The sequence below is a fragment of the Gavialis gangeticus genome, unplaced genomic scaffold (assembly GCF_001723915.1).
Source record: "Gavialis gangeticus isolate Ggan-Ray unplaced genomic scaffold, GavGan_comp1, whole genome shotgun sequence".
Classification (NCBI taxonomy): Eukaryota; Metazoa; Chordata; order Crocodylia; family Gavialidae; genus Gavialis; species Gavialis gangeticus.
Genome location: NW_017729025.1, coordinates 55624642 through 55640755, shown reverse-complemented (window position 1 = coordinate 55640755; position 16114 = coordinate 55624642). Strand labels below are relative to the sequence as shown.

Below are 16114 nucleotides of genomic sequence, written 5' to 3'. Positions count from 1 at the left end.
GGTGGAACAGAAGGAGGGACAGAGGTGGAGTGAATGTTAATGAGTATAAACCAAAGTGTATAAATGTGGGAAAAAACTATTGTTCAAGGCTGCTCCTTTGGTTTCACGGGCTGTCTCTGTGAGGGAGCTTGACCGAAGCTGACTCCATTCTGAATAAAGCTGTTGTGAGCAATGTGTGCTGGTGTTTGCTCCCTGCTTGCTCTGGCTAATGAGTAACAGGATCCATGAGCAATTGGATCATCGTCTCCCTGGCTGTTGGGCACCACATGGAGTCTGGGTCTAACAATAGCTATTAAACAGAACAGTCAGAGATGTATCCTTGGACATCTCTGAAAGGCTGCTGGTGGATGTGAAGAAGAATATGCTGAGACAGATCATTTGATGCACCCTGTTCAGTGCTGTCCCTCTAAAGCATCCATTTCTACCACTGTCAGAGACAGGATCCTAGGGTGGATGGACCACTAGTCTCACCCAGTGGCGCTTCATATGTTCTTATGACTGAGCATATAAGGATGTACAACTCAGTCCGCTCAAAGTCTGGAGTAATTTCTCTCAGGGACCACAAGATGGCACATGAACGTTTGGTCCTGCAACCACTTCTTTCAGGCTAGTTCTGAGGGTCAGGATTTAATCTGGTCACAAAGAAGCAGCCAGTCACTCCTGAGACTTGGGTATCATGGAGGTGGACACACTGCATAGGAGCTTGAGAATTAACTGGAAATGCAGGGTCAGCAGAGGAACCATAAGTCTGGGAACCAGGAATTCCTGTATCCTGATCTTTACCATCAAGCCCCAAAATCAAACCACAACAAACTGCTCTGACACAAGCTGGGCTGTTGCAGCTGCTCATGCATCTCTAGATTTAGGCTCAGGCCCTCATACTCAGTTTTTCTAGTTGTAAATCTAGCCAGAAACAGCTTCCCTCTCTCTCTTTTTTTGCTCTGTAGTGGGGGCTGATGGGTGACAGTGAGGGGCCTAATGGCTGGAGGCACTCTGGGTCACTCCATCCTAGCTGAACTCAGTCTTACCTCAAAGTCGTTCCCTTTGTTGTAATGCATGTTGAGAGCACGGAATAGCTCACAGTTCCGGGAAACCATCAGGTCTTTACAATCTGTGACTCCCTCCAGGATGGCTTGTCGGGCAAACTTCTCCATCTGGATGTAGTAAAACTCACGAAAGTTACTGAACCACTTGATGAGCTGGGAAGTGATGCAGCGGTTGAACTGTGTAATGAAAGACACCAGACAGGCAGGGGTTAAGTGTGCTCTGCTGGACAATGTGAGAAGAAACCACATTTTAGTGAAGCAAAGGCACTAAAGAAGGGAAAGACCTGATTGCACCAATATGGCAACAGCTCTCTACCCCAGAGCTGCTACACCTGCCTCTGGAAAAGTAATCAAAAATCAAATGTTCTTCTGTTAACAGAGTGGAAAAAGTTTTGCCTGGACGTTTTCTACAAGAAGCACTGAAATGTGGCATTATACCTGAGCCTCATGATTCTTACAAAGAGGTTCAATGTGGGAGTTAATCAGCAAACTGGGAGGGAGTTTCAGTCCAAGTGCATGGACTACAGATGATGCCCAGAGATTTTAGGTTGGAATTTTTTCCTTTACCCATCAGCTCTGGATAAAACTTTCCATCAAGCTAAACCCCAAGCCCATCATCAGGGACAAGGGTACAAATATACCATAGCTGGTGGGGCTGTTGGACGCTTGTCCATACTTAGTGTTCCTTCCCATTCTTTCCATCACCTGGTTCTACCCTAGCACATACACGGCTTTTTTGAAACAGCTGCTGCTCATTGTTTAGCTGGCAAAACAGAAGGCCCACAAAGAAAATAATGTGTTCATTATCAACCAGCTACTAGGGGTTGCTAAAACATCAGATGGGAGCCTGTGACAGTGCAGTACCTATGTCTCTACAGATAGTACCTATGTGACATGTGGAAGATGTAATTGTAGTATAGCTAGTTACAATGTAACTTAGGTAGCTCAGGTACCAGCAACTGTGAAGACTTGGCGGTGCAAACTGTAAAAGCCTGCCAGGTGGCCAGCCTGCAGAGAGTTTATGCTGCCATGTCATTACTGCTGTTGGCAGTTGAGCTAGCTAAATTAAAGTGAGCATGAGCACAGTTCCCTGTGCCCATCCTGACTGTGGTGGAGACGCAGCATAACCCTGGGTATTGGGCTGATTAAACTAGTGACCCTTGTAAGGTGGCAAAGCCAGGGCAAGTATCTTTACCTGGACATCAAGAAAGTAGGTTTTCAGCAGAGTGGAGCTGGGATATCGAGTGAAGAAGAACATCAACTTGGCCTTCTTCAGGTGGCCAGGGGTCAGAGCCTCTTGGATTTATCCTGGAGTCAAGGAAAAACTTTCCTGTTTCTATACACATGCAAAGATCTACTGAATGTCCCCCTGGGGATGCTTACTGGCTCCCTGCATTCATCTTCTCTGTTCAGATACCCTAGTCACTGCTACTTGACAATGGGACTGGAAGACAAGTGCTCCCCAAGGAGCTGCAGTCTAAGGGAGGTCCTCTAACTATCTGACACCCATACAGACTTAATTACTGAACACTTCTTCCTTCAACAGTCCCAGCTAAAGAAAGGAATCCCAGCTGAGGGAAACCCTCTCCCTTGCTGTAATGGGGACTTTCATGGAATAGTGTTTTTAGTTCTAGGACTACAGGGCCATCAACATCTAAGATGTGGTGTGAGAATGGTGTTAGAGCCAGGAGTTTGTGGGATCCAACTGAGCTCAGTGATTGACTTCCCTTTGGACTGGAGAAACTCACATCACCTTTATGTCCCAGCATCCCCGTGTAAAATAAAGACAATAACATCCATGTATTCTTCTGCAAAAGGGTTTGTGGGAATCAATGTATGTAAAGCACTTGGGAATGTGGTATAAGCTGTAAATGCCAAGAAGCAGTTCAAAGGAGGCCTTATGCTCTTCAGGCTGGGCCAATCTCAAGGGAGAAGTGGTCACTATTGGGCGCTCTGCTGAAGCACAGGCTCCTTCAGGCCCAGTACTCAGATGCTACAGCAGGGGTTGGCAATGTTTTGGGGAAAAGTGCCAAAAAAACCTCAGGAATCTACTTGTAAGATGTTGGTGTCCCAGGAGCAGATGGCAGGGAAGCCATGAGGGGCGCAATCCTTCTTGTGGCAGTGCAGCCCTGGTCTCTTCCCTGCCATCTGTTCCAAGGCACACCTGCACCTTCCACCAACAATGAGTCAGGCCAGGACTCTGCAGACACCAGTACAGCCACTTGCAGTCTCTTGGCTGCCAGCCACAGGCAACCCAGGCTCTGGGCAAGCCCCTGCTGTCTACCACAAAGCCTAGGCTGCTCACAGCAAGTGGCAGGGAGGCTCCAAGCAGCTGCATCAAGGCCCACAGAGCCCCAGCTTGGCTCGTTGCTGGTGGCAGGTGTGCGCACACCTCAGAGCAGATGGCAGAGAAAGGGCCTAGGCTGTGCTGCCACAAGAAGGATTGGGCTTCTCATAGCTCCCCTGCCGTCTGCCCTGAGGGCTAGCATGCCAAGCCAAATGTCTTCATGTACCACTCTCTGACATCCATGCTGGGGGTTGCTGACCCCTGTGGTACAGAAAGATATTCCTTGGACCCTTTTAGGTGAGCAATGCCAACTAACAAAACCATCTCTAGTCAGCCACAGAAAAAGAGAGCTGAGCTCTGAACAAAGCACAGTACTAACTTCTTGAATGAAAGAGAGAGTTTACATATTAGGCCTTCATAAGGATTCAGATGTGTATAGGCTACCCAGGTCCCTTTCCTAATACTATGTGAAATTTGGACATGTTCTCCTAGCTTCTTGCTCTAGTATGCAAAACCAGAGCTCTTAGTTTGGTCAGGTAAAACAGAAGACTATTACCCGTGTGTTTGTCAGCAATCAGCAGCTATTGGCGCTAGAGGCTCTAGCTGTCAATTTCTGATAGTCATTAAAGGATATATGGATTGAGGAGAAGGGCATCCCATCCATGATACTCTGCAGATCCCTGCATTCTGCTTTGCCAGCTGAAAGAAAAGCCAAACTTTCCATTTGAGTGGAGTTGGGTGATGTAGGATATTGCTGCTGTCTCATGACTGATGACCTCAGTTTGACTGGTCCCCATGGTTGGTCTAGAGATGCTGGGGAAGACCTATCTGGAGAAGAGGCAGTCCTGCTGTTCCAATGGCCAGTTTGACCATACCCTAGCAACTGGTTAAGAATCTGGTTTTCTTGAACTTGAGATGACATGAGCAACGGGTAACCCATGCTAGGTACTTGGCAGGGTTTTCTCACCCCTCTTAAACTTACTGGATAAGCTGGAAAGTCTGGAGACTTCTCTAAGACAAGTGACAAGGCCTCAGTCTGAGCTTCAGCCAGTGAATTCACCAAATTCTGGGAGGAAGCTTTAGGAAATTGTTTTTTCCTAGAGCATTCCACAGAAGCAAGATGCTCTCTTCTGTTGTCTGTTGTAGCCATGGGGAGGCTATCATACATTTGAGAGAGATGGCCTGGGAAGCTGGAAAAGATCTTTTTCAAAACAGAGTCCACTGCCTGTGACACCACTCTGGCCAGCTCACCCTTTAGTGTCTCAGAAAGGGTTCTTTCTTCAGAGGACAGGTCACCTTTAATGACTATTTTGCTTTCTTCCTCTAGCACTTTGTGGCCTTCCATCTCTGAACTGCTCCCGCAAAGAACTTTGTGCTGGTCTCTGGTGAGAGCCTGAATGCTTTTCTCCAGACTGTCTCCATGCTTCTCCGTCAGTAAGTGCATAATCTGCTCTGCCCCTTCTCGGGTTTGATCAGAGTCATTGAGCTCATGAACCTGGAAGAATTTCTCTTGGAGTTGCCTCAGCTGCTGCTGCAGAACTTGAAGCTGTTCCTTTAGGTAGTGGTGCTCTTCTGCATTGGCGCTAATCCCCACCAATTGTGCCACATGTGGACTCTGCTGCTGGGGCAGCTTTTGCTTTCTTTTGTTCTCCCTACAGCTCTCTGTCCTTTTCTCTGTGTTATGTTCTCTGTCTCTTTCTACACTAGTGCCAAGTGCTATAGGGTTTGGTGAGAGGCTCATGCCTTGGATAATGCTTTCCACTCTGGCCCTCTTGGCACGTAGGTGTTCATTGCCAAACTGGTCTTTGTCACCAAAGCAGAAGATGGGAGTGTGGCTCAAGGGAGGAGCCAGGGCTTGTGTTCCTTCCCTAGAAGATGAGTCTTCTCCATCTTGATGAAGCAATTCCATTATCCGGGAAGAAGGGTAAATGACTTTTGGATCCTGTATCCTGTTGCCTATTGTCTGGCTGAGGAGCTGTGGTAGGTTGGGCACACTGGGAGAAGAGAACAAAGAGTCTCTTTGGAGACTGGGTTCTTTTTCCAGCACACCTGGGTGTCCTAAACTAGTAACTTCTCCATCCTGCTTAGAGACACTGCTCCCATTCATAGCCTTTGTTGCCTGCTTTTGAAGTTGAAGACCCAACACTCAACGATAGGAACTGTTTGGGTGACAGTATTGCAAGACAGAGACAAGGTAGGATTTGGCGATTGCAGTCTCACGAGGTGTTTTGTGTTCCTGCTGCTCAGAGATCTGGAGCTGAGAAAAGAGCAAGAAAAGTTACCATTGAGCTCTAATATAGCAGCTCTCCACTTACGTGGGAATAGCTTTTTCTCCCAGATTCCTTGTGACAGCCCTGCTCATCTCCTGAAACCCGCCACATCAAGGAATGACAGGTGCTGAAAACCTTCCAACCAGCTCAACATGCGTGAGCATACTTGCCACACAGCCTAAGACAACATGAATGCACTGTGCTGATGCCTGGGACTGTGAAGTTGTTTCCATTCAGAACCAGATCATTGGTCCTAAATTCAAATGGTTTGAAGCCACATCCTCTCTGCAACCAGGACTTTCAGTAGTGCCTGCTTTTCTATGGAGCTGTTGGCTGCAGGAGACAGAGCTTTCTTGGGAGCCAGTCTGTGGCTTGGATTCATCTTCCTTCAAGAAGTTAGAATGACTGCAAACCTATCTTGCTTCTGTCTTCAAGATGAAGATAATCTCCTTTCCAGATCTTCCCATTAATAAATGTAATACAATGCACACCTTTATCTCCCACTGAGGGGAAGAGAAGTCAAGGGAATGTACGTAGTGTAATGCCTTGAGAGAGATAGGAGATGGTAATAAATGGAATCAAAGCTCAACATTGGTCAGGCTACACATTCCCACACTGAACTCCCATACAGTGGTGATACATGGAGTATAAGTACCCAGATAGACTGTGCAACCAAACACTGTCTACCCAAGCATAAGCCTAGATTTGATGTCCATAGAGCAGGAGTAGGCAAAATCCAGCCCACCAATTGATTAGATCCAATTCCAGCCTGCAGCTGCCCCTGCAGTAGCATGCATGAGGCCACGCCCAACCTCTCTCACCCCGGACAGCCCACACTGCATTTGATGGCCCTGGCCTTGGCCCCAGCCAGCACAGTGTTGCTGCTACAGGTGCCCAGGTACTGCCCAGCTCCCCCTGGCCTCCAGCAGCTCCTCATCTTTCTGCCCCTGCTGCACTGCTCTGGGCAGCAGGTAGCACGAGGAAGCAGTGGGGATGTGTGCCAGCTACCACATTTATTTTTATTTTTTTAAGGAAAATTTTTTATGTCCCAGGTCAAATTAGCCAGATCAGGTCCAAATCCATTTTGATCATGCTAGAACCGTATGTGGCCCTGCTACTGGCAAGTATCTTTCACCCCAACCTGGGGCTTCAGATACATACAGATCCTTTGGCAGGCATCCTACATACAGACCCAAGCCTGGAGGCTTGGGGTTCTGATGCCCCTGAGTTTCACTTGCCCTCGGCCATTTGGCTGCAGGAGCAAGCTAGGGAGGAGTCTCCTATTTCCATAAAGTTGGCATGTAGCTGAGATCCTCCCACTGGAAGCTGGCCAGTGGGAAGCTACCTATGAGGCTTTCCTAGGGAGTTCTGTCTGCAAGCAGACAAGGGTGTACCCTCTACTACACAGTGCCATTCTAATTGCATTACCTTTGTCAGGGTATTCTCCTGCCCGGGAGTGGGGGAGGCCTGCAACTGGGCAACTTCTGCTCCAGCTCCTGGCCACCTTCCATCCATTCCTCCTGCCCTGCATGCTGAGCAGCTACCTGTGGGCATGGCTGAGCGGGTGGAAGGCAGGCCCACTGGGAAGCTATGCATGCTGACTAGGGCTGGGGCCAGGGCTGTGCTGTCAGTGGGTGCTGGGTGGGTGCAGGCAGGAGCATGGCACAAGCTGCCCCAGGCAGGACTTGGCCCCATGTGGAATGCCACGGGGCAGCCGTGAGTCAGACAGGGGGAGCAATGGACTGTACCTGCACCGCACTGGCCGGGTGAGTTCTGCTGCATGCGCCCCCTGCCCCTCCACCCCGGCCAGCTCCCAGAACCTAGCACGCAGGCAGCCCCCCACACACATGCGTACACACCCACCCCTCCACACACACACTCCATACACCCCCCTGACACCCCTCCCCACACACAGTATAAAAGAGTAAGACATTATCTTGAGCTATTATGAAATCACCTCTATACACACTACTCAAAAAAACATAAGTCGGGACAAAAATATTTTTAAAAATATAATTAGGTTGTTATAGTAGATGTGTGATTTTTAGATATGATTTTTTTATGTATAATTTGTTAAAATTATATCTTCTGAAGATTTTGTGTGCAGCCCTTGACTGCTCACCAAAACTCATTAAGTGGCCTGCCAGCCAAAATAATTGCTTACCCATGCCATAGAGCAACCCCTAGAGGATTTTAGGTGCACATGCACTATCATCCACATTATCTAGCGGAGAAGGCTCAGCTCTGCCTGAAAAATAAAAAGGATTACATGTTCCATTCAGCTGCTCCTCAGCACAGATAAGCAGCTGTGGTTCGGGCACTTTGGCTGCCTGCTTCTGCCGACACTGGGCATTGGAGCACAGAGGAACACAGTTGTTGCCCAGGTAGGGTAATTGTGAATGCAGTAGACTCAAGGCACCCCTTGTTAGATTCAAGGCGCCTCTTGGAAAATATCACCTCTTTCCTTTCACTTTTTACAATAGAAAAATAACAGAGCAATTCTTCTGGTGCACAGTTCTCAGAAACACCAGCAGGTCAAAGTGGTTCTGATGCTATGTATTCCTATTTGAAATGTCTGGGTGTAGTATGTGCAGATGCTGGCAAACCTAACAATGCTAATACAATACGGCAACCTGCAACACCCTTAAAAGGATCTCATGGCCATGACACCCTAGCTGAGAATCACTGGCATAAAGCCTACACACCCATAAGCAAGGCTTTTCGTGGCATCTGGCATACATAGAGGAATATAACTGATAACTAGGAACAGGGAGGAGTTACAGAGCCGGCAGTGCTGGCAAAAGGTTTCAGTGGTGCAAGAGCAATGAAACTCTTGAATACTCTTTGCTGTCATCAGCATAAATTAGAACTAACAGGTCTGTGCAGTATTTTGTAGTTTATTTTTACATGTTCGTTTTTTCTTACAGAAAAATATAAGGAGGGGGTTGGGGGTTAGCTGAGGAAAGCACAAGCTGTTGGACTGGCTGACAGGAGAAATAGGAGTAGTACGTCCCGCAGTCTGATACTCTGTCTCTGAAAACAGCCAGTGCAAGAGACCTTGCAAGACTATCATGGAATAAACCTTCACTGGGGAAGTTCCTTTCTAACCCTGATCACTTAATGGCTAGATCAAATTCTGAAGCAGGAGGGTTTAAATCTCCTCTGCACATGCTTAAATCATGCCTAATATCTCTGAGATTGTTCTTATTATACTTTTGGAAATGTTGCAACGGTCTTGCTCTCAATGTTATCTTGTAGTAATGAGTTCCAGGGGTTCATTGTCATTATTCTATACAGGCATTATTCTGTACACCTCCATCATGTCCAGTCTTATTTATCTCATCTCTATGTTAAACGTCCCCATTATTTCCATGTCTCTGCACAGAAGTCTGATTCTGTCCCCCTGTCATTTTGTTAGACATCTCTGAATCCCCTCTGCTTCCATGCTATGCTTTTGGGATATGGTGCTCCAGAACAGTACAGTGCCCTAGGAGGGGGAAAGCCCCTGATTTATATCCGATTGTTTATGCAGACTAAAAGCTATTTGCTTTTGTTACCTGGCACTGCAAAGTGAACAGGGATTTTACTGAGCTATCTGCAATGGCACCTTGGCCTTTTTCCCTACATGTTGACAGTTCATTTAGAATTCACCGATGTGTGTAATTCCACTGCGTCATTCCTTCCAAAGTGCAACACTGCCTTTGTCAGAAGTCAGTTTTATCTGCCTTCCTGCTACCTGGTCACCTGCCTTTAAAAGGCTGCTCTGTAGTTTTTCAGATGTCTCAAGTCTTGAGGAACCTGTGGTTAAACATTTTGTATCACCTACAAATGATGACACTTCTCTGCCCTCCCTCTACCTCACTTCATTAATAAATGCATCAGCCATTCTAATATATTATTTTGGGAGTCCCTTTGCCATGCTACAAACTAACCATTTATCTGTACTCTTTGTTTTCTGTCTCTGAGCTGGTTTCTAGCAGTCCATGAAAATACTCTACTTTTCACTCCATTACTATATTGTTTTCCTGTCAGGGACAGCCTCCTGTGAGGGACTTTGTCAGTTTTTTTAAAGTCTGAGTAAATGACACCACTACATTCTCTTACCCTTCGCCCCAGGCTGACCTGCACTATTTTTCCAATACTCTGAAAGTAGCCTATTGATTGGAAGGGTTTTACAGAAGCTCTGGTTGTTTGTCCCCATAATGTGATCATGTGATGTATATAATGCCATCTATCTGCCTATTTCAGCCATTTCATTTTCAAGCTCTGGATGGCACTAGGAGCCTGCTCTTTAACATATTTGGTGCTTCCCTTTGGCACTTGGCTCTCTCAGAATGCCTCATCTTTTTCATGAGAAAAGTGAAGCTGAAGGATTTCTCCAGATTAAAGCTTTAGACACCAGGGTGATAAACTCCTCCTAGTTACAGCAGGTAGGTGTGGGCTTGTCTATGAACTTTAAGCTTTGACCAACAATGCCAGCTTTTCCCAGGTACCCAAGTTGCTCTTGCTCCCCAGATATTTAGATGGACTGAAACATTGGGCTTGATTTCAGTCCATTTTTCTTCCTTCCGGAAGACTCCTCAAACTACATTGTGTTCCTCTGGAAGGGAGAAGGTGTTCTTAATTCAAGTAGTCACCTTTTACTTGCTGGATCCATGAATAGATGGGGCAGGGCTGTATTCTGAGCCCACTTTGCATCCCAGGAGCACTGGCTTGGGGGAAGGGGGATTGGGTGTTTGCCGAGTAGTCTGAAAGGGCCCTTTCTAGCTGGGATCCTTTGTTTCCTTCTGTCTTCCTGGGGCCACAAAGCCTGCCCTCATTTCACTCTGTGATTGAACAGCTCTCTGGACCTGCACCCATGCCCCTTATAGGTAAATGGAACCAAAAATTCCTTAAGAGCTGCATTGTAGGGATGAATCCAGGGGCTGGAAATCCCTCCCCACACCCACGTTTAAAAGGCAAGATGAGAACTTTCAGCCCCCTCTATGGCAGCTGTTGGTGCAGCATGCACCACATCTGAACTTAGAGACAGGATGTGCTCTGTGCCCCACCCTGCTTGACAGGCATAGGCACTTGCAGTTAATGCACACCCTCTTTGACATTCTGCACTTTCCTCCTCAGTAGAGAATGCTGCTGCTTCAGAGCCCAGAATAACTGTTGCATCCATGAGCTCCACTGACTGATGCAATGAATGGCCTCATCAGCTCTGCTCATCAAGGCAGCCTCAGGTACCAGGGGACAAGTGCAATGCTGTGTAAGAGAAGTAAAGAGTAATAGTCTCAGGCCAGTGTCCCTAGCCCCTATAAGGCGTACAGCAATGTTAACAGTCACTTCTGCTCCTGTCAGTGTTTATGGCAATAGAGATCTTCTCATGTGGGCTCTCAGGTACCATCTCATTGAGCCCTCAGCTCCTTTGCCAGATGTATTAGTGAATGTTGTAAAACACCTGATTGATGCTGAGTGTTACTAGCAGTTATCATCAGTGGCCTCCTCAGAATCATTAAAAAGGAGCAGGGTTCTTTTACAAGAAGGAAGAGACAAACAAATGGAATAAGACTCCTCAGAAATCTGCAAGCTAACCTTCTCTGAGAACAGACTCTTCAAAGCCAGACTCCCCCAAACCCTGACATCCTGACTTCCCCCAAAACCTCAGAATTGTTTTTCTTAAACAGACATTCCCCATAAACTTCTCCAGCCAGCCTCTAAAATCCTTCTCAGAAAAGCCAGGTCCTGCAAAATCTTGCTATCAAGAGATGCCCCTGACTTCCAGATTTCCCAGTTTCCAATGAACAGCCAGAGCAGGCCTGGTGCCCCACAGTGATGGCAAGGTTCTTTGGGTAGATGTGATATCTTATTAGACCAACTCAGTAGATGGGAAAAAGTTCTTTGCAAGCGTTTGGGCGCAATCACCCCTTTTCAGGCATAGAAAGTCTCTGCTGTTCTGAGACTCCAGGAAATGTTTCCTTCATTCCTTGGAGTTTCAGAACAGCAGAGACTTCCTACGCCTGAAGAAGAGTGATTGTGCCCGAAAGCTTGCAAATAATTTTTTCCCCTCAACTACTCAGTTGGTATAACGTCTACCCAAAGAACCTTGCCTGCCTATGTCCTTAGATCAACCCAGCTACAACCAAAAACCCAGCCACAAAGATGGTGCACTTACCTTGGCTACAGCAGGAATGCAGCTGTCCGCAGAGTACCCTGTGATCCCAGGGTTTTCTGGAGAGAGTGCTGAGTGGAAAGGGGCACTGAAGCAGTCACACTGGCTTTGAAGACTCTATCTGAGCTCGGTCCCTACTAGAATGGGGTGGGGAAGCCAGTAGCAGCCAACCAGCTTCAGGATACTTCTGAATATGCAGATAGAGAAGGGTCAGGTTCAGTAATAGGGATCAGGGCACCTTCCATTCTGCTGCTGGGATGCTCAGATACACAGACCACTCAGCAAGCTCAGAGGGTCTGTAAATGGCAACACTGCTCTCCACGTAGGGGTGTGTGTCCTGGTAGAATAATTCTGCGTATAACCTTCTGGGTTCTATCTTGTTGCACATCAGGAGAGAAGTTTTTGGGGGGAAGAATAATTTTCATATTCCATGTCAAATTAGCCAAATCAGTTCCAAATCCTCTTGACTGAGCAAGTCTTAATCATTTGAACACTATATGTGGTACTACAACTGGCAAGTATCCTCCACCCCTGACTTTTCAACTTGGGGCTTCAGATACTCCTCAATCCGTTGATGGGCATCCTGTGTGCAGGCCCAAGACGAGAGGCTTGGGGTTTGGATGCCACAGAGTCCCACTTGCCCTTAACCAAATACCACAGGAGCAAGCTACAAAGGAGTCCCCTATTTCCATAAAGTAGGTGTGCAGCCAAGATCCTCCCATTGGAAGCTGGCCAGCAGGAATCTATTTACAAGACTCTTGTAGGGCATCCTGTCAGTGCATTGGACAGGCGTGCACCCTCCATTACACAATGCCATTTAAATCCATCTCGGTTTGGGTAACAGACCAGTGCAGTGACTAGACTTGATCTTAGCCCACAAGAGACTGAGAAGCAATCAGGAGAGAGATGTGTCGGCTGGGATGTGTTAGGGGTGGTGAGGATTGGAACAGCAGGATGTAAGGCAGAACTGACTTGTAGGAGACTATGAAGCTGGGCAGGGGAAGTGAGTTAATGCCAAATGGTAAAGGACTGCAGATACTGTAAAGTGGGGCCCAGTAGCACTTTGTTCTATTCAGGGAGAACCACAGCCATAATATTGTGGAGCAGACAGCAACATCTCAAGAAGGACTTGGAATCTGAACCTAGTCTGGAAACATACTGTCCCACCATCCATGATGGATCCACCAGTGCTAGAAGCAAGTAGGGCCTCTTTGCAGCTAGTAAAAATGATGCTGGACGGGGAGGCTGAAGGATACAGACATTTTAGATAGCCCCAAAGCAGTGGTTTTCAAACAGAAGGGCTCAGCTCAATAAGAGTCACAATTTTGTTTAAGCCCCCCTCCACCCCAACTCAGACAAAAGCAGACATGCAAAATATGCTTTCATAAACTTGAACACAACTTAAATTACCTAATTAAATTACCTACAGTTGTAGGTTTTTAATTCACAGATTGAAATTGATATTCACAGATACTATACTTCATGACTTTAGGCATTTCAGCTTCTGCCTTTCGTTTCATAACAGTATCTTTTGGCAATAAGTACTGATCCAGTTTCACCTCAATAGTATGAAAATACTGAACTCACTAGCAGAATAAGCTGCACTGCAAAATGCTTGTTGTGATTTTTTTTTGTCTCGTAAGAGTAGATATGGTTGGTGTACTAAACTGGAAGGTGGGAAATGTTGTTGCTATGGAAATGATCACTGGTTTAATTAAATACATTGTAACACCTGTGAAATCAGTTGCAAAAAGTTCACTCGTACTATTTCAGTGTGCAATGTTGTCAAATATAATATTAATAATGATGATAATTTTTAAAAGTAAAATATGCCTTGCGCATGATGCCCCCCACATTCCTTTGCTCCCCCCAGGACAGCATGCCCCACGGTTTGAAAACCGCTGCCTTGAGGAATACAGCATAGGTTACCAGTGGCTTCTAATTTGATTGTGGTTTCTTTTCTTCACTGCAGCTAGATCTTTGAGGTGTATGTGCAGTATTGCTAACTCTCATGATTTTCCTGTTGTTCTTAAAGTCTATGCTTTGGGAATGTGAAGAACTTAGCTTTCTCTTGTATATAAAAGCTCTTTCTTATATAAAAGAAAGAGCTAAGTTTTTCACATTCCCATAGCATAGATTTTAAGAACGACAAAAATCATGAGAGTTGGCAACACCGTATGTGACACCTAGAAAAGGAACATCATCTAAATAATAATACTTAGCATTATATGTTTTCAGATGTAAACTCTAGCCATTAGAGCAGGGGCGGACACTTATTTTTACTGAGTTTTGGCAAGCCATCGAGGGCTGCATGACAAGCAGCCAGGGGCAGATAAATATTAATTTTCTGAATTTTTAGGGGCTCTGCAGTGATAGAATGGCCTGGCTGGCTGCATCTGGCCCGCGGGGCGCATTTTGCCCACCCCTGCATTAGAGACAGCTGTTCACCATAGCTGATAGGTAAGTGTCCTCTCCTCAGCACTGGACAAGTGCCTAATATATAAACCATAAGAAATAATCTGCCTGGCCAGAGGGACAGACTCCAAAGAGTAACCCAGTTCTCACATATCTCATTCAAAAAAGCCTGTTGGATTTGTTACCTGCTACCCGCTGAACAGCTTGAACAAGGAGCCAGACAGAATACTGGCTTACGCAGTTTTATTTGAGCTCAACTGAATTAAATCTCTCAATAAAACTCTTATCTCATTCATTTGTATCCAGGTACTTTACAATTGCTATATGCATTTTTTCTAGTAGGCAGGAGTTTTGGATTCAAGGCAGCTAGTTTCTATTTGTCCTGCTCAAAGGAGAGCAGCATACTAGAGATGCACTGCTCCAAAAGCTGTATCAGCTCTATTTGTTTTTATTCCTTTTTAGTTCTTTTTTTACACACCAAACAAATTTCAAAGATTCCACCTCCTATTGCCTTCTTCTCCCTTTCCTGTACTCCTTCCCCGAGGAAATTCTTTACAAAATGACATTAAGTTAGTGGTGTCATTACACCATTGAACACTTTAAAAAAGTAGGAAATGCTCAAGATAACACAGCACCCAGTCCTAACTCTTGTTCCCTTCTGCAGATGCCTAATTCTAATACAGCACTTTATGATGTGAACAGAGGCTCTGTCTCAACTCATGCAACATGTACACTGAAACCAACAAGGCATCTCACAGCGTAGCCTGCACAGGAGCACAGCACTCAGCCAGAGCCATGGTCAGGTGAGAGAATCCCACCCTTCCCTCGGCATAAAGGCGGGGGCTTGCTGCACATTTCTTTTCCCTCTGCAGCTGTGTAGAGGGCCTGCCCTGCGACCTAGTGGCATCCCGGCTAGGTCATAGCCACACTGGAACTCCAGCCTCGTGGTGGGAACATCGCTGGGGTGAGCTGGCCCAGGGTGATGTTGGCAGGCAGAAGCCGAGCGTGTTGCTAGCTCCCTGGAGCCAGCCTGCTGGGGGGACCCAGGTGCTAGTGCTCCAGGGAGGGACGCGGGACCCCCAGTCTCTGGCTACAGCCCCAGACCTGGGAACCAGGACTCAGGGGCCTTCTGTCTACTGGGAAGACAGGGCACGGCCTGGGCAGGGAGTGCAGCCTTCTACCCTGTGCTGCCAGCTCTCCACATCACCTCTGCTGGTGCCTGCACTGCCACCACAGCTGCCAGGCCCATCCCTGCTCACTCTCGGACTTCCTGCCAGGGCTCCCCAGCACCCGTGAACAGCATCAAGCTGCTTAGGTCGTGTGTCCATGGACTAATTTACACCCTTGCCCTTGCCCTTGCCCTTGCTCCTGCCCTGCATGGCTGGAGGTTGCCTGGGGCAGGGACCTGCAGCCAGTACCAAGACACCTGACTGGGGGGAGGGAGCGCAAGCCAGATATCAAGGCCCCCCTGTCCTGCTCAGAGTGGTCCAGTCCTCAGCAGGCCCAGCGGGGCTCGCAGCAGCCCCTCAAGGTGGTTGAGTCCTCTTTATCCCCCTCCCAGTGGTTCTGTCCCGTTGTCCCGACAGGACGTTTCGGTTTTTCACCCCCCTCTGTTTGGTACAACCCTCACGACTCCCCCTGCGCTGAAGGGTGCTTGGTTCGGCCCGCTCCGTTTCCGGCCTGCCCGGGGCCTGGTTCCGGTGTCCGCGCTCCCACCGCTGCCGCTGTCATGCTGCCACTGCTGTCCCGGTCCCGCTGCCTGAGCCGGGCGCTCGGCGCCCTGCGGCAGGTACGGGCGGGGCGAAGCGAGGCAGGGTCAGGGCGAGGCGAGGCGAGGCAAGCCACGGTATAGTCCTGCCAAGGGCACTGGGACAGGGGCGGTGCCGCCACCGGAGACCCCCGGACGGGCGGGAGGGACACGCCCCCCCCCCCCCCCCCC

General features: G+C 47.6%; 1 protein-coding gene across 1 annotated transcript in view; it reads right to left on the bottom strand.

The window, feature by feature from the left end:
* PROX2 (prospero homeobox 2) overlaps positions 1 to 6399 on the bottom strand; it is a 15644-nt gene extending 9245 nt beyond the window's left edge. The window contains exons 1-3 of the mRNA XM_019518803.1: positions 3968 to 6399; positions 2242 to 2349; positions 1029 to 1223 (exon numbers count right to left, since the gene is read on the bottom strand). Of these exons, the coding sequence (XP_019374348.1) occupies positions 1029 to 1223; positions 2242 to 2349; positions 3968 to 5440 (1776 nt within the window). The 5' untranslated portion in view covers positions 5441 to 6399. The remainder of the gene's footprint in view (positions 1 to 1028; positions 1224 to 2241; positions 2350 to 3967) is intronic.
* Positions 6400 to 16114: the final 9715 nt, after the last annotated feature.